The sequence below is a fragment of the Erpetoichthys calabaricus genome, chromosome 7 (assembly GCF_900747795.2).
Source record: "Erpetoichthys calabaricus chromosome 7, fErpCal1.3, whole genome shotgun sequence".
NCBI classification, from domain to species: domain Eukaryota; kingdom Metazoa; phylum Chordata; class Cladistia; order Polypteriformes; family Polypteridae; genus Erpetoichthys; species Erpetoichthys calabaricus.
The window spans coordinates 157,806,724-157,828,947 of record NC_041400.2 but is presented as its reverse complement, the minus strand read 5'-3'; the positions used below and the strand labels follow the sequence as shown (position 1 = coordinate 157,828,947).

At 38.9% G+C, this 22,224-nt stretch overlaps 1 protein-coding gene across 7 annotated transcripts in view; it reads left to right on the top strand.

Annotated features, from left to right (window-relative positions):
* wdfy3 (WD repeat and FYVE domain containing 3) overlaps positions 1-22,224 on the top strand; it is a 355,632-nt gene that overhangs the window by 85,590 nt on the left and 247,818 nt on the right. For all 7 annotated transcript variants that reach the window (XM_051930197.1, XM_051930199.1, XM_051930198.1 and 4 more), the window contains exon 2: positions 16,793-17,003. In XM_051930197.1, coding sequence (XP_051786157.1) covers positions 16,824-17,003 — 180 coding nt within the window. In that variant the 5' untranslated portion in view covers positions 16,793-16,823. The remainder of the gene's footprint in view (positions 1-16,792; positions 17,004-22,224) is intronic.

Below are 22,224 nucleotides of genomic sequence, written 5' to 3'. Positions count from 1 at the left end.
CGGAAGCACTCCAGGTGTCCCTGCTTCTCTTCCCCCCAGCACTTCCTGGTGTGGTGGAAGTGCTGAGGTCCAGGGCTCTCCAGGCATTGGGGCGCCTCCTGGTGGTGACCAAGGGCCCCTACAGGGTTGGTCCCCGACACAACCAGGGCGGACACCCTCTCATGGTCTAGAGGAGGCGTCCTCTTGGGCATCCCGGCTGGGTACCACCCCCAGCCGCGTGCCACACTCCATTATATCCTTGTTTTTCAGTATCTCTTGAATTCAGCTTTTATTCTGTTATGAAAACTGTAAACGTGCCAGCTAGCAAGTCCATCTGGGTGCATGAAAGTACATTGCATAAGCCAGTTTCTTGAACCATCCCCCAGGAATATTCTGCTTATTTACTTGACCATTTCAGTGGTCTCTTCATGACATGTCTAGAACACATGCTTATCTATATCACAGTTAATTTATGCACGGCGGACGCACTGAGGTGCAAGCGCACTGCGGCGTGGCGCCCCTGAGTCAAACGCAGCGGCTTCCCAGAGTCAGTAGGTGGCGCCCAAATAACATGGATAAAAACAATGAATGAAGGCGCCCAAACAAAGAAACCGCTTTAGTTCAAATGGGGGTATTGAATTAAATGGAAACTTTACCATGCCTACGACCTGTGAACTAAACCTGAGGTAAAGCATGCACGCCAGGTTGTACAGCCGCCCGGATGCGACCGCCCACACCACCACATATACGACGACACGACTGCATGAAGGAAAACAATAACAGAAGCATGTTGAAATGAACTGTCCCAGGACGCACCCACCCTCCATGATATTTCATCACGCAGCGGCTTCCTACCGAGGCGCATACGTACTGCGCCGTGGCACACACCCCAGAGTCAAACGCAGCGGCTTCCCAGAGTCATTAGGTGGCACCCAAACAACACAACCTGTACACTGCACTTGCTCTAATCCACTGTGCCAGTAATATAGATCACATAACGGTCACAGACTCAAACCCAGCGGCTTCCCAGACTCAGTGGCTTGCACATGAACACTACAACCTGTAAACTAAACTTGCTGTGCTCCACTCTGCCAGCAGTCGGTGTCAGCAAAGGCAACGGAATCACGTCTCCACAAAACGCAACCGCTTTAGTAAAGATATGCTTATTTAATTAAATGACATTTCCCCAGACGCACCCACCCTCCATGATATGTTATCCATCCAAATATCAGACGGAACAGAAACTGATTGCCATTCTTGGATTTACGATTCTCTAGAGAATCGCGGGCTTACTTGTATATTTCAATGTGCACTGCAAACCAAAATATTTCACTGTTGTTACCTCCGAATGATTCTTTCACGCATGTCACACAGTTAACATTGTCCAGTTATTAACAGCACCCTCGCATCTCCTCATAGTTTCACATAATATCTGCTTACTCCTATAGCAAATTGCAGCATGTTTTTTCTGCAGAGGAAGTTATATTCTTCAATCTTCCTTGTATTGAAAATCTTAAAAAGTCAAAAGGAAAAAAGTTCTCACTGATGCCATCCACCTGATCACCATGTGTTTTGTAAACTCTCATCTTTGCTGGCATCTAAATGGCATTTTTGCCTAGAACTGTTACATTACTGAACCAGCCCCCTTAGTTGGCCCTTATTACTGCTGCCTCGTGTAATTCACAGTGATAAAAGTAAACAGCACAGTATTACTGTGGTACCGTCAAGGATGATCTCCTGACATTCCCTTTATTCAAATGTAAAATCTCCTGTTTGAAATTTGTTTTAGATTTTTGCTGTAAATGTTAACCTTGTTTGAAATTCTATTGTATTGTACAATACTTATGCACAATTAAAGTACATTTGTCTTAAGATCAATCACACCTCAACAAACTTTATATTTTCACACATTTTTACATTTTTATTTCTTATTCTTTGTCTAAATTAAAACCAACCATCTTGAGCAAGTGACTGTCTGATTGATTGTGTTGCTGGTTTATAAAAATTGTTCAAGGTTTGTGATTTGATAGAATCGTCATGGTATTTGTCATGGTCTTCGCAGAAGAAGCTGGAGACTAGGGTGGGTTTAAAGTTAATTTCCACATGCTGAATTGTTGACATGTAAAATTAGTGTGTTAGGCTAGAGAGCATAATTTTTGTTTTAAACCAATGCAAAAATAAAACTGTGCCAGCACTTGGTGCATGACTCCTATTAAAATGCAGAGAAATCTATCGGGTTGAATACTTTTTTAGTTATTGAGAATAAAAATTTCTAATCTGAATACTGTATAGTGTTTCACTTGTAATAATATTAGCCCTATACACTTAATTTTCTTGTAACATATGAGTGTTGCTGCATATTAAATAGAGTTTGTTTTAGTAAGATGAGATTTGCCTCCTAAGGGAAATAAATATGCAAGTAGTCATTGAGGCTATATTTACAGCACAGCTACCTTCTTTGTGCGTAGAAAACTGATTATTCAGTTGGGTTTTCTTTGATAGTTCTCTGTTGGAGTCCTAGAAGGCAACACAATCTAGGTCAGCTCTATTAAAATGCTCAAACTTCACTTTTGTAGTGGTTAAGCTGTTCCTGAGAAAAAAGAAAAAATATCAAACACCAGGCATGATGGAAAGAGATTTGTGCTTGCCGTGTATTCATTATTCATATTGAACTTATTGTCAGTTCAATGCCATGGGCCCCCCCCTTTAACTATCGAACATGCAGTTGTAATTTATGTGTGCACATTGTACCCTAATGTCCATGTGTTAAAATTATTTATGTCAGGGAACTAGGAAGTGTGCTGCATTATTCTGAAAAGGGGCAGACAAAGAATACATTGGCTGCTGTATAAACCTGTGGCTATTCTCTTGGTATGTGCTCATATAGTATCTCACAAAAGTGAGTACACCCCTCATATTTTTGTAAACATTGTATTATATCTTTTCATGGGACAACACTGAAGATATGACACTTTGATACAATGTAAAGTAATTGGTGTACAGCTTGTATAACAGTGTAAATTTGCTGTCCCCTCAAAATAACTCAACACACAGCCATTAAATGTCTAAACCGCTGGCAACAAAAGTGAGTACACCCCTAAGTGAAAAATATCCAAGTTGTGCCCAAAGTGCCAATATTTTGTGTGGCCACCATTATTTTCCAGCACTGCCTTAACTCTCTTGGGCATGGAGTTCACACAAGCTTCACAGGTTGCCACTGGAATCCTCTTCCACTTGTCCATGACGACATCACGTAGCTGGTGGATGTTAGAGACTTTGCGCTCCTCCACCTTCTGTTTGAGGATGCTCCACAGATGCTCAATAGGGTTTAGGTCTGGTGACATGCTTGGCCAGTCCAGCACCTTTACCCTCAGTTTCTTTAGCAAGGCAGCAGTCGTCTTGGAGGTGTGTTTGGGGTTGTTATCATGTTGGAATACTGCCCAGTGGCCCAGTTTCCGAAGGGAGGGGGTCATGCTCTGCATTAGTATGTCACAGTACATGTTGGCATTCACAGTTCCCTCAATGAACTGTAGCTTCCCAGTGCCGGCAGCACTCATGCAGCCCCAAACCATGACACTCCCACTACCACGCTTGACTGTAGGCAAGACACACTTGTCTTTGTATTCCTCACCTGGTTGCCGCCACACACGCTTGACACCATCTGAACCAAATAAGTTTATCTTGGTCTCATCAGACCACGGGACATGGTTCCAGTAATCCATGGCCTTAGTCTGCTTGTCTTGAGCAAACTGTTTGTGGGCTTTTTGTGCATCATCATTAGAAGTGGCTTCCTTCTGGGACAATAGCCATGCAGACAAATTTAATGCAGTGTGCGGCGTATGGTCTGAGCACTGACAGGCTGACCCCCCACCCCATCAACCTCTGTAGCAATGCTGGCAGCAGTCATACGTCTATTTTCAAAAGACAACCTCTGGATATGACGCTAAGCACGTGCACTCAACTTCTTTGGTCGACCATGGTGAGGCCTGTTCTGAGTGGAACCTGTCCTGTTAAACCGCTGTATGGTCTTGGCCACCGTGCTGCAGCTCAGTTTCAGGGTGTTGGCAATCTTCTTATAGCCTAGGCCATCTTTATGTAGAGCAACAATTCTTTTTTTCAGATCCTCAGAGAGTTCTTTGCCATGAGGTGCCATGTTGAACTTCCAGTGACCAGTACGAGTGTGAGAGCGATAACACCAAATTTAACACACCAGCTCCCCATTCACACCTGAGACCTTGTAACACTACCAAGTCACATGACACTGGGGAGGGAAAATGGCTAATTGGGCACAATTTGGACATTTTTCACTTAGGGGTGTACTCACTTTTGTTGCCAGCGGTTTAGACATTAATTGCTGTGTTTTGAGCTATTTTGAGTGGACAGCAAATTAACACTGTTATACAAGCTGTACACTGACTGCTTTACATTGTATCAAAGCGTCATATCTTCAGTGTTGTCCCATGAAAAGATATGATAAAATATTTACAAAAATGTGAGGGGTGTACTCACATTTGTGAGATACTGTATCTAATATGAGAGCTTGTAATGTAATAACTATGAAGGAAAAAAAAAAAAACAGTTTTGGCTCATCCGCTATAACTAGTTGCCATGCATAACATTCTGTTGGTAAAGGAGTATGGTTACATGCATTAATATTGACTTTTGTTTTATTGACTCCATCCATGGATTTCTAGTAGCAGAACTAATAGTCTTAATTGTTTTTTTTTTAAAGTTTAATTCCGTGTTCTTGCATCAAGGTCTGTGATTTATATATGCTGATTTTCCCAGATCATATGCACAAGGAAAAACACAAGGCACACAGATAATGTTGTTGAAGGTTCTTTGTGAAGATGACAAATTTGTAGCTCTACTGAGGCATTTAAAGAAACATATAGTCATTAGTTCTGTAAAAAGGTTCTAGTGTCTCTGTTATTTGTTTTCCTTTTTTCTGATTTTTGTTTTTCTTGCTATAGCTTTCTTGTGTTTGTGTTCTCACTATGAAGTCATTTGTTGTATAAGTTTGATTGTATACCATTTTATTTTTTTCAAAATGTAAAATGTGTATAGTGGGCTGGCTGCCTTTAAAGCTGAATCTGAAAAGTAAAAATCAGTGATGATTACAAACAGTGCTCAGGGTTAACTTGAGCATTATGAAAATCGGCTATAGAAGGCTACCACCTCGCTAACTCTGAAAAGAAGACATTTCAACAGACATATTAGGACATTTCCTACACTCTTAAAAATAAAGGTGCCAGAGTAGTTCTTTGGAATGATGCCATAGGGAATCATTTTTGGTTCCCAAAAGAACCATCCATAAGAAGGTTCCAGCAAGAACCTTAATTTACCTCTATAACTTGTTTCATAAATAACCATAAATAGATAACACATTTGTGAAATACAAAAGGTTTCCTGATTTTAAAAGGACAGTAACACAGGCTAAATTCTGGTTTTCTTAATCTGTTAGCATCCTGCTAAGTAGCCTACTGTAAATTAAATATTTTTGTTGTGGCTATATATAGGAACCTTTCAAAGCCCAAAGGACCAATTTCATATGAAAAGAACCCTCCTCAGAATTAAATGGTTCTTTGTCAAGCAGTGGGTCTATGAGTAAACACACAGTCCAGTAAAATGCCATTTAAGAAACATTGTTTAGAGTGTAGGGTACCACAGTTCACTTTTACATTCTCTTATGGTCTTTTGGAAATGTATATATTGAAAACATTTTAACTAACAACCTAACAGTAGTCTTAGTTATTCGCAAACCCATTCCAGTTCGGAAGAGCAGGGACTCAAAGCCTGTCCTGGCCCAATTTGGCCCAATGCAGGAAAAGGGCCTGATCAGGATACCAGTCTATCACAGGGTCCATTCATACACACACCCACACATATATCCACACTGGGACCATTTGTCTAAACCAGAGAACCCAGAAAATAAACAGACACAGGGAGAACCTTCAAATTCCACACACAGACCATCCAGTGCTATATGTGAACCTACTGCAGTATTTGCAAAGTGGCATAGCTGATCATTGTGCACTACTGTGTCATGTAAGCTGCAAATATGTTAGCTATATTTGAACAAATATCTCAAACTTTTTAAATTAACAGCATTCACACTCACAGCTTTATGCTCATTGCTCAATGAAAAACATTATAGTATGGAAAAAAAAAGTGTTTTCTTAGCATATTTTATATTCTGTAATTTTTTGTATTATTCAACGGGTGCGGTTTTTCTATGGTAAATCTGTTTTTTTAGATCAAACCTGAGTGGAAATTGCTACATGTAAAACGTATGTAAAGTTACAATAGCTGAAATAACAAACTCCTCAGTCAGTCTTTTATTAAATAATTAATCTACTTAAAATTGTATAAACTGTAGACATAATAAAGAATAAGTTGTGACATTTAAAAAATGCCTGAAATATTATTATCAATCTTTTTTTAAACTGGGTTTTTGACCTCGACAAACACAATCTCCTCCTAGAGTCTGAACTCCCAAACCCACCATGTTAAATTTAAGAAAGGGATTCCATCTCTCAATTTCAAAATGAATTTTGAGTCTTGCAATTATAAAATTATAGAAGGCAGTGATTACGCTGCATGCAGCAGCAAGGATGCTATGGCAAGATTCACTTGCTGACAGGGAAAAGGAGGCAGCACTGTGACTGTCAACATTTAAGAGATAATTACAGCATCTTTGTGTTATTTTTATTTGTTTCTCAATTATTTTGGTAACATCACGAGCACCCACATATTGTGTGCTGATTGCTATGATGCTGTGTTCTTCCAGGCATGTGAGCTGCATGGGATGTGACATCATAGCAGCCCTGTACTGTATTTAAGGTTGAGCCCTGTTTTAAAAAGGAAAAGAAAAGACTGCTCAAAATCATAAAAATTTCAGGTTTTTACTAAGCTGTTGTCCTTAGTTTATATATATATATATATATATATATATATATATATATATATATATATATATATATATATATATATATATATATATATATAATATACAGTATATGTGTGTTGGATGGAATGTTGAGGGATTATGGGGCAGGAATGGGAATGAGGGGTGTATTGTACTAAAAATCCCAAAATGCTGTACCAGTGCCAGTATCCCACACAATATTAATGAGGTGACTGGTGCCCACTCCAGGTATTGTTCCCTTTTCACCTATAATATTTCTGGTCACTGGCCCCTTATGACCCTGTAATAGAATAAGAAATTTTGGAGTGTTACTTAATGTCTGTGGGTGTGTCTCTCTTTATCTTGGTTGTTTCAATCCCTATATTTCTTTTGATTTAACAATATTTTAAAATGATCTTCTATTACTGGGATCACATAGACTTTAGGCATTTCACATTGATCAGGTCAGAACTTCTTAAGAATTGTTCTTCAGTCCAGGGCAACAGAAAGACTCCAAGCAACCTTGGTAATCAAGCTTGTTGCCTAAGTCAGTCCTAGTGTTGATTTTGTTTATACAATTGCTCCCAAAGTATTCTTTACTGTCAAATTGGTGTCAAGCATTTTAGTTAGAGCAAAATTAATAAGAATAGCATCCCTTAATGAGCCATGCAGACAGCATTTAAACTAATTGTTTGGCTTGGTTTTTAAGAATTTTATTATCACCACAGCTGTAATTACTGGCCCTAGCCGATACAATTTCAGTTTGCCAGATAAACTGTTCTAAACTTCTTTGCTCTTGTTTTCCTGAATTACCTTCATGGTTCTGTTTTTTGTTTAGTTTTTAGTCCGTCTTGTGTCAAAGCTGTCTCAATTCAAGCACATCATTATTTTAACTGATGTCCTGTGTTGACAGATAAGGCAGACTCCAAAAGATTTAATGTTGTAAATCGACGTATTCAGTTATTCCTGGCAGGAACTGTTATTTCATTTGTGTCTTTGTGCTAAGATTTCTTCTGCAGATGTGAACAAAGCATAACTCTGACTTTCTTCATTTCTGTTACCAGTAGATTTGGCTTACTGTAATTGCTTTACCTGCTCATAATTATTGCCGGGTGTTTGATGTTTCAATCGTCATGGCAGAAACTAAAGCTGTCAAATACATTCAAAAGTAGATGGGCAAGTGTATTATTCTTACACTGTTTAAAATAAAAATTTGTACTTTAATAGCGTTTAATAGCTTTGAATGTGATGCGTATTATCTTTTAAGGAAAGCCTCTGTACATTTATTAATATTTTGCTGTGAAATTGAAGAATTGACATTTGGTGCTATTCATGCAAAGCATTACTCAGACATAGAAGTTTCATTTTCCTCTGTCTTTACTCCTTACTTGTTACTTTGCCTTAGTTGAAAAAACTTACCAGGTACATCTCAGCAGACAATTATTGGTTGTTCATATATAAGAATAAAAAAAAATGCATCATTTGAATCAAGTGATCTAGTTTCCATGTTGAGGAGATGGAAAATGTCACTATTTTGTTTTGCTTTACCACATATAAAAATAGATGACCATATGATGTACTGTATTATGTAAGCCATAAAGAGGATTTTGTTGACAGTAGGTCTAATGATATGGTGCAGCTTCAGATATATAGGCAAAGATTTACCAAACAGAGACATTTTGAGTAATAACATTGTAAAGTTATGCTAATACGACAACCTCTTGATGTGTGTGCAAAGCTGTCAGTGTTGTTCACTTCTCAGTGTGTAACACGGTAAGAGAACACACTGATGTGAATTGTTTGTTTGTCTCAAACGTTTGTGAATAGTAGCATAATGTTACAGGAGTTAGTGCTGCAGAGTCCTTGGTTTGTGTCCCAGGCCCAGTCACTATCTATATGTCTGTCTGGGTCTTCTGCTGGGAAATGTCTTCCTCTGCTTTTCCTGCCATACCCCAAAGACAAACTTATTAGATTGATTGGCGACCATAAATTAACCTTGTTTGAATTAGTGAGTGTAGTGTGAGAGGGTAATGTGAGTGTGTGCTTTGGTGGATGGTCACTTGTTTCAGGACTTAATGCTGCCCACTGCTTGATGCTGCTGTCTTTATCCCCTACTAATGCACACTTAGGTTAAGTGGGTTTAAGAATGCTATGTTGTTAATGTTATATATGCTTGAAGTGCTCTTTGTGAAATTACCCATCTAAGACAGGTTGAAATCTAAGTTTGCAGTACATATTCTAGTGGAATATATTTTGTAATGTATGTAGTAGTAACATGTACTGCATTTTTTATTCCAAAAGATGGTGCAGCACAAATATTACCACTGGTTTTACAAATCCCAACAAAATGGCATATAATATATACATAGCAACACGCAGATGCACAGACACACACACACAGACACATTTCCTTTTATTAAGGTCAATTCTACTTTTTTAATATATTTATTGTATATTATGAGCTAAATTGTTTCTGAGATGTTAACTGAAATACCTTAGGATTGTTGGGAAGATTCATCGAGTCGTTTTTATATATGCTGTATTGTTGAAATGCTCTATGAGTCTTCAGCATTGCCTCTGGAATAGAAATGGGTGGGAGGCCTGGAAACTCATGTAAATTTTTTTAACAAAATTTCTAATTTAAAATACTGGAAACTTGTGTTGCTGGTAAGCTAAGTCTGAAGTGTAATTGTTCATAAGATACAAATTCATTATCTATATACAGTTCTCATAGTCTCTTAATCCTGAGTGATTTCCAGAGTTTAAATAATGAGTAGGTCTGAGAAGGTTGAAAAAAGATGATTATTGTGTGATGGAGCAACAGATAAAAACTTATCTGCCTTGAAGTGTGTCCTGTATTGGTTACATATTCTAGGTGATTGGTGGATGAATGGATTATTGACGGAAGTTAATATTTACAGGGGCACAAATTAGTGCAAGTAAAGCAGTATAGCAAAATTTAATTCCCATTGATGACTAGGTGTAAACGAATCAATTTGTGTTCATTTTCAGGTCTTTATAGTATGTATAGTTGCGTCCCAGTAATAAAATTGAAAGTTAGGTAGTCCCATGCCACCTTGTGTATTTGGTCTTTGTAGTGTCATCGATTGAATGAGTGGATGTTTCAAATTCCAAGTAAATGACATGATAATTGAGTCTAGTTTAATAAATAATGGTTTGTTAATGCATATAGGCAGGATGTTCATCTTGGCTGTATTGATTCTCCCTGCTCAGGTGAAGTGGGGTGTTAGACCATCTATGAACATCTTGTTTGATTTTTCCATGATGTTACCAAAATATGTTTAAATAGATCTTTATATTTACTTGTGATGTTTATCGTTAGATATTTCAACTGCTTTGATACAATGAACGGATAGTTGTCCAGTCCAGTTTGGTGTGCTACAAAGTTCACTGGAAAAATCACACTTTTATTCAAATTAATTTTGAGTCTAGATGTCTTTTTAAATTCTGTTAATGTGTTAAGGACTAATTGCAAAGATATTTGTGGGTCTGTTAGTTAAAGTACTGTATGATGTGAATGGTAATATTTTATGTTAGAGTCCTTTTCTGATTATCATGTTATGATTATCATCATAACATCTTAACTGGTAATGATGCTGAAATTCCCTTTGCACAGCAGTCAAACTATTACCATTCTTATTAAAGATATTCACAGCGAACGTTAGTTGCGCACCACTCCACTGCTCCATTATAACTAATGGCAAGGAGTTCTAAACGAAAACAACTGTCGACACCTGAGGGTCGCCAACACCTAGTTCCAAAATTTCCTGTTTCCCAGTGCCACCTTGTGTTATTAGCCTTCTTGCCATATTCTTAATAATGTTGGAGTTTAAAGATGATTGATAGTAAATTTAGATAGAAACTTTTTTTAATCCAGAAGAAAATTGCAGGGTCACAGCATCAGACAAAAAGGCACAAATATACATGTAACAAGAAATTTCAGAATGTTACATATGCTAACAAGGTATACCATATAATAAGAAATATCTATAAGTGCTGCATATTAACAGCTTTCAGGTATTTCCAAAGGATAAAGTGATTAGAATGGCAGATACTTACAAGTTACAATTTAACAGTACAGGATGTCAGTTATTGGCACAGTATATTGCACATAGCAATAAGATATGTGCTAGACCAGCTCAGCACCATCCAGCCCACCCTCAGCTGACGGGTTTTTCAGTATAGAGCTTGATGGCTGAAGGTAGAAAGCAACCTCACATAGTGCTATTTGAAACAACATAGTTGTCTCAGTCTTTTACTAAATATGCTCTGTTTAGTTAAGATCTCATATAGGTAATGAGAGTTATGGTTCAAGATACAAAAGCAGCTTGCTCAGGGCCTCTTTTCAATCACTTACTCTTTTGAGTCCCCCTGACTCCCAAGGTTGAACCATCTTTTTAAATATGCTTATTTAGTGTGTTGGTATCACCTGTGCTAATGCCATTCCCACAGCACACTACTACATAGTAAATTATATTGGCTGCTACATACTGGTAGAAAACATGTAAAGAGTGGCCTGCATACACCAAATGACCTTAACCTCCCCAGGAAATGGAGGCAACTCTGACAAATCTTGTATGCAGATATACATCACCAGACACTTTATTAAGTACACCTTGCTAGTAACAGGTTGGACTCCCTTTTGCCTTCAGAACTACTGTAATTCTTTTTGGAATAGATTCAACAAGGTGCTGGAAACATTCCTCAGGGATTTTGGTCCATATTGACATGATAGCATCACGTAGTTGCTGCAGATTTGTCGGTTTTACATCCATGATGCGAATCTTCTGTTCCACCACATCCCGCAGGTGTTCTGGTGAATGCGGAGGCCACTTCAGTACAGTGAACGCATTGTCATATTCAAGAAACCAATCTGATATGATCTGAGCTTTGTGACCTAGTGTGTTATCCTGCTAGAAGTAGCCATCAGAAGATGAGTACACTGTGGTCATAAAGGGATGGATATGGTCAGCAACAATACTCAGGTAGGCTGTGACACTTGAATGATGCCCAGTTGGTACTAAGGGGCCCAAAGTGTGCCAAGAAAATATCCTTCACACTATTAAACCACCACCACTAGCCTGAACCATTGATACAAGGCAGGATGGATCCATGATTTCATGTGGTTGATGCCAAAACCTGACCCTACCATCCAGATGTTGCAGTGGAAATCGAGACTCATCAGACCAGACAATGTTTTTCCAGTCTTCTACTGTCCTTTTTGTTGAGCCACTGTGAATTGTAGCCTCAGTTTCCTGTTCTTAGTTGGCAGGATTGGCACCCGTTGTGGTCTCCTGCTGCTGTAGCCCATGTGTTTCATGGTTCGATGCATTCAGAGATGCTCTTATGTATACCTCAGTTGTAATGAGAGGTTATTTGTGTTACTGTTGCCTTTCTGTTAGCTCGAACCAGTCTGACCATTATCCTCTGACTTCTGGCATCAACAAGGCATTTTTGCCCAGGGGACTGTCACTCACTGGATATTTTCCCTTTTTCGGCCCATTCTCTGTAAACTTTAGAGAAGGCTATGTGTGAAAATCCCAACAGATCAGCATTTTCTGAAAGACCTAGACCAGCCTGTCTGGCACCACAAACCATGCCATGTTCAGAATCACTTAAATCACCTTTCTTCCCCATTCTGATGCTCGGTTTGAACTTCAGCAAGTCATCTTGACAATGTCTACATGCCTAAATGCATTGAGTTGCTGCCATGTGATTGACTGATTAGATATTTGTGTAAACAAGCAGTTGAACAGGTGTACCTAATAAAGTGGCCAGTGGTGTATCTAAACATGGATCACTAGAAGCTTTGCACATAAATTGTCGTGCTTGACATGCTTTAACACACTTTGCCAATCTAGAGCTTCTGTTAAAGGAGCAGGGCTGACATTTACCATAATAGTCTAGGAAGCTGGATAAGGCATAATAATAAATATCAAAGAAATTCTCTACTATTGTGTTTTGAAAGCTTTGCCATAAGTGGATTAATCTCCATGACATAATGTGGATGACTATTGTGTTTTAACCAGCTTCAAAACAGCTTATATACATTTGGAGATTACTGCCAGTTGTGTCAATTAACATTTTCATTTGGAGTCAGCATGGCACATGGATATGAAACCACTTGAAAGACACTTAAACTGGATTCTGAGAAGAGCACCCAATTGTTAAATAAATTGGTCCTAATTATAAGACTTAATTTAGAGACAAGCAGTCTAATTGCTCTCAAATGTCAAGTTAATTAACCTGAAAAATTAATCAAGCATCACAGATTCCTAATGCGTCAATAGACAATGTCTTCATGTTTTTTTGTCTCTCTTTTGTGAAGCAACTGTTGATTGATTTGAAAATAATCATGTCAACATAGGTTTACCTTGCAAAGAATACAATTTCAACAGCATCAAGTTGGTAATCTGAGAGATGTTATTCTTTATTTGATAAAGCCACTATCTCAAGATTACAGTGGTTATTTTTAAGTAAGGGAATAGTAACACATACAGACAGTTCAGACAGTACTCAGCCATAAATCGTCACATGACTGTACTTAAATATGAAGCTTGGTGTAATATTCTAAGATTTATATGCTGATTAGCTGTTTAGTATTTTAGCAACTTAAATACAAGTCTTAAGCAACAAAAGAGGAAAAAAACAACAACACTTTAGTTTAGATATTCATTATAAACTGCCATCGGCTACCTGTGGGCTATGTGTTCACCCGGGACATTTCTTAAGACAAAGGCTTTGGTTATAGTGCCATCTGTTAACTGGATGTATGAGAAGTACTATGTAACTAAGTGCTTTTTTTGTATATAATATTTGTAGCCTTTTTTTTCTTAATCAGGGCTAAAAATATTACTCAATCTGCTTAATCTTGAACATGCTGCATACAAATGATTATGGATAAAACATTCCTACCATAGGTCAATTCTTGGTTTTCCTATTGACTGACCTTGGCTTTTGTTGACATTAACTGCAAAACACAATTTCAAAACAATCCAGTAAAATGGGTAATTAGTAGCAATAATGGGAGTATCTATTATTATTATTAAATATTTACTATTTTCATGTGTTTACATTGTATAGTCAAATGAGACAGGTGTATGCTCCTATAGCCATACCCAGACAATAAAGTTGTAACACTGAATTGCATTTACTTTAACATATGTACACATTTAGGTGGCCTATTAAATCAATTAAATGTTTTAGTTTTGGGTTTATTTTGTCTTGTGGTTGAAATGGAAGAAAATAAGTGCTGATACTATGCTTTGGAACATTTTAAATGGTCAGTGGGGGTGGTCCCTGTTTAAAGTCTGTAGATGCAAATATATACATTATGTAAGCAATTTCAGAGAGCAAGTGGGTGACTTTGTGAGAAATTGGCAGTACTGTGAGAGCCAGAAGGGGAAAATGCAGATACTGAGTACCAGTGCATACCAGACTACTTCAACCATTGGTTTCTTCCTGTCAAAGTTTTGTAGTGACCTCTTCAAGGGTAAAGGAAAGAAGACACAGGAGTCTCAAATGTAGACAATCAAGGGAAGAACTTTTTATGAAGAAGTGAGGTTCAAAACAGGACAGACACAAGGACTGTACAGAAGAGAACCGGTGGAAATAATGTGATATAATATCATGAACAATATATACAGTGTTCAACCCCCTCAAATGTTGTTGTTTGGGAATTATAACTGAGTTGCAATAGCATTTAAACTAATGTTGTTAGTCTTGGCTTTTCATGGATGCGAGGAAACTGCTTCCTCCTCTATTTCTCTCCCTACCCTTCCTTCCCCAGGCATTTTTAAACATGTTTACTTGATTTTCACTGAACCTTCATTGTTTCATTACACAGCTGACAGTACATATGATCCTGTGTCATTTTCCTGTGCAGGACACCTGCCCTTCTTCATCCGTCTGTCTACTGTGTTGGTCAGTGGCAGTGTTCATGTACTTCCCCCATCCCTTCTGAGGTAGCCCTCATTTGCATAAACTGGCAAGCCCCGTTTCTCTGCTTGATGACAGCACTGAGCTGAGAAAAGTGTGCAGTGCCCACTCTCTACAACATTACTATCGAGAGATGTCAATAAATTAAAAAATATGGGTCCGATGATTTTATTTTTTCTATATCATAACCAAATTTCAATCAAATTACTCAAGCATTTTTGAAATTCTGGGGTATTTAGTTTTTCTGTTGTGGAGGGGTGTTGTTCCTAAATATTAATATACAGTAATCCCTCCTCCATCGCGGGGGTTGCGTTCCAGTCCCACCCGCGAAATAAGAAAATCCGCGAAGTAGAAACCATATGTTTATATGGTTATTTTTATATTGTCATGCTTGGGTCACAGATTTGTGCAGAAACACAGGAGGTTGTAGAGAGACAGGAACGTTATTCAAACACTGCAAACAAACATTTGTCTCTTTTTCAAAAGTTTAAACTGTGCTCCATGACAAGACAGAGATGACAGTTCTGTCTCACAATTAAAAGAATGCAAACATATCTTCTTCTTCAAAGGAGCAAACAAATCAATAGGGCTGTTTGCTTTTAAGTATGCGAAGCACCGCGGCACAAAGCTGTTGAAGGCGGCAGCTCACACCCCCTCCGTCAGGAGCAGAGAGAGAGAGACAGATAAAAAAATCAATACGTGCCCTTCATGCTTTTAAGTATGCGAAGCACCGTGCTGCATGTCGCTTCACGAAGCAGCTGCACAGAAGGTAGCCAACGTGAAGATAATCTTTCAGCATTTTTAGACGAGCGTCCGTATCGTCTAGGTGTGCGAACAGCCCCCCTGCTCAATCCCCCTACGTCAGGATCAGAAAAAGTCAGCGCAAGAGAGAGAGAGAGAGAGAGAGAAAAGTAAGTTGGGTAGCTTCTCAGCCATCTGCCAATAGCGTCCCTTGTATGAAATCAACTGGGCAAACCAACTGAGGAAGCATGTACCAGAAATTAAAAGACCCATTGTCCACAGAAATCCGCGAACCAGCAAAAAATCCGTGATATATATTTAAATATGCTTACATATAAAATCCGCGATGGAGTGAAGCCGCGAAAGGCGAAGCGCGATATAGCGAGGGATCACTGTACATCAAAATGTCCTTTCCTAGAGGATACTTAAATGTACAATTTTGCAAAGTGTCGGTTTTTTAACCAAACTGGAAATAAGTGTTTTTGTTGATTAGTGAGCAAGAGAGTAATTCAGTCAGTCAATTTTGTATTATATATACAGTATAGATTATTGCTTTTTAACAAAATATAAAACAATGAAAATGATAACATATTTCAAAAGTCTTTATGGCTTTTAATGATACTTTATACACTTTACTTTTAACTATAATTAAATGTTAACACGCAATTAATTGCTGAGATATAATGGAAACCTAAACTAAAGTGTGACAGAAAAAAGCAGAAAGGTCTCCTGTTAAAAATAAGTGTAATGGTTAGACATTATGAATTAAATATTCATAGCAAAACGAGATGAGACACTGCCTCTTGTGGCTTTCTGTTTCATGGCTATAAGCTGAGGTACATACTAAGGAAACCCATCATGCACAATGTGAATTATACAGACATTTTTTTATTTGCATTGGCATTGTGTAGTACATTTGTAAATTGATGTCCTTGTTAGAATGCACTGAACAGTAATACTTTTAAGAAATCCAGATTACATTTTTTGAGCTTGATTTAGTGGCTAAAGAGTCAAAAGTAGACATTCCAGCCAGAAGATAAGTACATATATCTAATTAAAAGCTCCTTGTGCTGTAAAAGGTTTTCAGTAAAAGAAATGTATTTCACCTTCTACTTATTATTATAACCATATAATTTATTTAGATGTTGCCTTTATCCTCTTGGCATAGTGATTTTTAGCCATGACCTTCTTTCGGTTCTTTTACAGAGTTGGCTTATTTTTCAAGAAGTCTCTGAAGATGAACATGGTGAAGAGGATTATGGGGCGACCTCGGCAGGAGGAGTGCAGCCCACAGGATAATGCACTGGGCCTTATGCATCTACGCCGCCTCTTCTCAGAACTCTGCCATCCTCCACGACACATGACCCAGAAAGAGCAGGAAGAGAAACTCTATATGATGCTGCCTGTCTTCAACAGGGTAAGCAACACGCAGTTCGTTTTACCTTTATAGCACGTAGGCTTTACTAATCAACTTTTGATAATATTTCCCCTGTTTTGTGAAACTCTTCACTTTTTTGTTTTATCCCTTCTCATAACAATTTTCTCTTTTCTAACTGCATTCTCCTTAGTCTTTCTGTCTTTGCATCTTTCCAACTCCTCCTGTTCTCATTTTCAGCAGTCTTCTATGTATTCTGTCATCATCCATTCTTAATACATATTTTTTTCTGTTTCTTCCCAGTGGGGTTCTTATTTAATTCTTCCCTTATCTTTGTTTTTTCTATTTTTCTTCTTAAGTATTTAATTTCTGCTGCTGGAGTTATTCTACTGTGCTTTACAGTTATATTCCAGCTCTCATCTCCATAATCCAACACAGCTTTGTACGCTGACTTATAAATTTGTAATCTTGCCTTTCTTCCCAATTCTTTTTTCCTTCATAATTATATTATTTTATTGATAGTAAACACAGTTGGACTTGTGTATTCTACTGTATATAACTATCTATTTTACATTTTTCTTCATAATTATTCATACAAATTCCAAGTCCAATTTATTCAGTCTTATTCTTCTTTCTGAGACTTCTTTCTTCTCATTTACAAGCACCACTTTACTTTTGTTATTACTAATAATCATTCCATTGTGTTCCAGCTATGTATTACAGATATTCACAGATTCCTAGGATCAGCACTATATCATCTGCAAAAACTACATTTTGTATTTATAAAGGGTGTAGCTTTCAGTTCCCCCATTTGGTTTTTGGTCATCTTTGCATTGTTTAATAATTTTGTTCATGAAAACGATAAAAAGGTGTGGGCTTAAGGAGTCTTCTTATTGTATTCCTTTCATTATCTGAAATCCTTCTGATACTTGTAAAAGGGAAGATTTGAGTACCACTTTATATAAATTCTCTGTGACTCTTTATGCTGCGTTTTCCTAATTTCATTTTCTTAATAGAATTGTACAGTTAATTTATTAATATTCATCTGTGTTCTTTTTCCTCTTAATTGTTCTTCTCTATCATGTTCCTGTCCATCCTCCTTTTTGGAGTGTTTTCTGAAATTAGTTTTAGTTTTTCTAAAATTTCTTTATTGTTTACCATTTTTACCTCTGACATTCCCTTAGTTAATGTCCAAAATTTATTTTTATTATTTTGTTAGTTCGGTTTCTATTCCAAAATCTTATTATACATTTATTTTACCCTCCTCTACTATTCCCTTTGCTTCATTACTTAACAATGATATACTGGTTCATATCTTACTCCTTGTTAGTCATTAAATATTATTTCTAGGCTATTTTTTTCTCTCTACCCTTTTTTTTATATATATATTAAAGGTCAAATATCATCCATCCATCCTGTTCCGCTTATCCAAGATCGGGTCGCGGGGGCAGCAGCTTGAGCAGAGATGCCCAGAATTCCCTCTCCTTGGCCACTTCTACTAGCTCTTCCAGGGGAATTCCGAGGCGTTCCCAGGCCAGCCGAGAGACATAGTCCCTCCTGCGTGTCCTGGGTCTTCCCCGGGGCCTCCTCCCGGTTGGATGTGCCTGGAACACCTCACCAGGGAGGCGTCCAGGAGGCATCCTGATCAGATGCCCGAGCCACCTCATCCGACTCCTCTTGATGCAGAGGAGCAGTGGCTCTACTCTGAGCTCATCCTGGGTGACTGAGCTTCACACCCTATCTTTAAGGGAAAGCCCAGTCACCCTGCGGAGGAAACTCATTTCAGCCGCTTGTATTCGCAATCTCATTCTTTCGGTCACTACCCATAGCTCATGACCATAGGTGAGGGTAGGAACGTAGATCAACTGGTAAATTGAGAGCTTTGCCTTTCGGCTCAGCTCCTTTTTCACCACGATAGACCAATGCAGAGCCTGTATCACTGCAGATGCCGCACCGATCCGCCTGTCGATCTCCTGCTCTATTCTTCCCTCACTCGTGAACAAGACCCCGAGATACATGAACTCCTCCACTTGGGGCAGGATCTCGCTCCCAATCCTGAGAGGGCACTCCACCGTTTTCCAGCTGAGAACCATGATCTCGGATTTGGAGGTGCTGATTCCCATCTGTGGACACTTTTTGTGACTGAAGACAGAGAAGAAAATTAAAATTAGTCAAAACCTTTTATTAATACATACCAGGCAAAGGTAAAAATGTCAGAGAAACACAGTCCTAGGACACCGCACTTCATCTGCCTCGAGCGCAGATGTCCTTGTTCTTTTATACCTTTCTAATCTCCTGATCGTTGACCATGTAAGCAAAAAATAGCATCCTGACTCATTGTACTTTTCCAATTTTTGTAAAGTCATTACCCTAAAGGTATATTTTCTTGTCACACACATCATCAAAAGAAACTTCTAGAAAGTATACATGCTTTTTGTCACGCACGCAAAACACAAACAAGTTTCATCACTCTGTCCTATTTTCTATACACACATACATTTTGTTCAATTATATCTTTTTATGTTTTTACACTCCTCCCTTTTTGAACAAAAATGATGTGGGCCTATATAATTCTATCTTGAAATGGTTGATGAAGGGGAAGGGGAAAAGGAAGTGGAAGAAGCTATACGAGACATGCGCTCCTCATGTAGCATATATGCCCTTTCCATAGAGGCGGTAAAGTACTTAGATATTATATAGCGAACCAAAGGAATAATACAACAACCAACCAGGAGGAGGAGACAAAATGTCACAACCAAAGAAATGAAAACAGATCTTATCCATTGTCCCCAGGATCCGAAGGAGGATGCAAACCACTGATCCCAGGGATTTGTAATGCCAGAATTAGTGGAAAGTTCTTTAGAGACTTCCCCTCATACACACGTATTTGTCAGATCCGGTCCACTGGGCTTGTCGACCAGTCCCACAGTTGATAATAGAGCAGAAATCAAACTGCACTGATGTGGTAATTCCTAACGGGAAAGTTAAGGTGACCAGGGCAGTAGACAAGGGAAAAGAAAAGCATAGTAGCACAGCAATCAAGGGTGCCATCTCTTGCAATGTGAGGCGTGAATCCAAGCAGGCAGTCCTTCAACTTTCACGGCGTGTGGTGTGGATAGAAGAATTTGGAATGGTCCTCTCCACCTAGGCTGATGCCAGTGTTTCCTCCGAGTATCTCGAACCAGGATCCAGGTGCCCAAAGGAATTGGTAAATCCTTGGAAATGGGGCTGGTCCTCCAGGCTTGATTAACCTGCTGGTGGATTTCCTTCAACGAGGTTCGTAAACCTACAAGACTAGAGAGAAGATCATTGTCCACAGTATGCAAATTCACATTTCCTACAACCATGCCAATGGGCATGGGACGTCCGGTCAGAATCTCAAACGGCGATAGTCCCAGTTGTCGGTGTGTCCGTCCCCTTAGTCCCATTAAAGCTAAGGGTAGTGCATCCGGCCATGATAAATTAGTTTGTTCACAAATTTTTGCGAGTTTAGCTTTTAAAGTGCCATTGCATCGTTCTACGATGCCTCCGCTTTGGGGATGGTATTTACAATAATGGTGCACATTAATTTGGAGCCAGGTGGTTAATTCATTTATAACTGAGTTCACAAAATGAGTGCCATTATCTGTTTGTAACTTTTGAGGGATGCCCCATCTTGGAATAATCTCTTTAATTAGTGCTTTAGCTACTGTTTTGGCATCGCTGTGTTTTGAAGGGAAAGCCTCTACCCATCGGGAGAACACATCGACAATCACAAGACAATATCGGTACCCTTTAGACGGGGTTAGTTCAATGAAATCCATTTGGAGGTGTTCAAACGGACCCATTGGATTAGGGGTAACGGCGGGACTTACCTGGGCACCTTTTCCCACATTAAACTTTTGACATATTGCACAGCGTTTGCAAAATTGCTCTGCATATGTAGAGAAACCTACAGCTTCCCAATGTTTTTCAACATCTCGAACCATGGCATCTCTTCCTGCGTGATCGAGGCCATGGGCGATTTTTGCCATTCCTGGGAATGAGGCTTTTGGGAGAAAAGGTTTGTTAGTGTGTTTATGAGTCCAGACTCCATCAGAGAGGGACCCTTCTTTGGACCATTTTCTCCTTTCGATATCCGTGGCTGCACTCTGTAAAGAAATAATTTGATTATCAGGATCCTGGTCATTTCTCTGTTGGAATAAAGAAATTGGTGTGTTATTATATGCAGCCTCTTTAGCAAAGTGGTCAGCTAATTCATTCCCTTTGCTAACAGGATCCTGTTTTCCTGTGTGAGCTTGACATTTAACAATTGCTAGCTTCGATGGTTTGGTTATTGCTTCTAAAAGGGATTCGATCAATTTCTGATGTTGGATGGGTTTGCCAGTACTGGTCTTAAATCCCCTTAGTTTCCATAATGCTCCATGATCATGGCAGACTCCAAAAGCATACCTGGAATCTGTATAAATTGTTACGATCTTCCCTTCGGACAGCTGACATGCTCGAGTGAGTGCCACGAGTTCAGCTGCCTGTGCACTTAAGCTTGATGAAATTCGATTTGCTTCCAGCAGGCGGTCCCCTTGGACCACTGCGTAACTGGTTGATGGTGCTCCATTTTTCAATCGCAAGGAACATCCATCCACAAAAATCATTTCTCCAGTTTCTAAAGATGTTTCCTGTAGATCTACTCTAGGTTTTACAACCTTTGCTATTTCGTCATGGCAATTATGTGGTTGTCCTTCGTTGTTAGTTGGGAGAAGAGTGGCTGGATTTAAAGTGGAGCATCTTTCAATTGTAACATTTGACAAAGTACAAAGTACATTCTGATAGTGTATTGCCCTAGCAGTAGTGAGATGTGAAGTTTTGGCTTGTACTAGGATAGAATGTACAGCGTGAGGCACTTTAACTGTTAGGGGGCTCATGAGAACTACATCCGTGCTTGCTAATACAGCTTCTGTTGTTGCAGCCACAGCACGAAGACACGGAGGAAGTGCTGCGGCCACTGGATCCAGTTTTTTAGAAAAATAAGCCACCGGTCTTTGTTTATCTCCATGTTGTTGCGTCAGTACTGCATTCATAAATCCCTGCTTTTCGTCCACGAACAAAGTGAATGGACGAGAATGATCAGGCAAACCTAGCGCGGGCGCAGATAGAAGAGAAGCTTTGAGGTCACAGAGAGCCTTTTCAGCCAATTCATTCCATTGGACCTGGCCAGAAAGGGGGATGCCAGGAGTATTAGCCAATTGTTGCAACGGCTGTGCTCTTTCAGTAAAATTTAGAACCC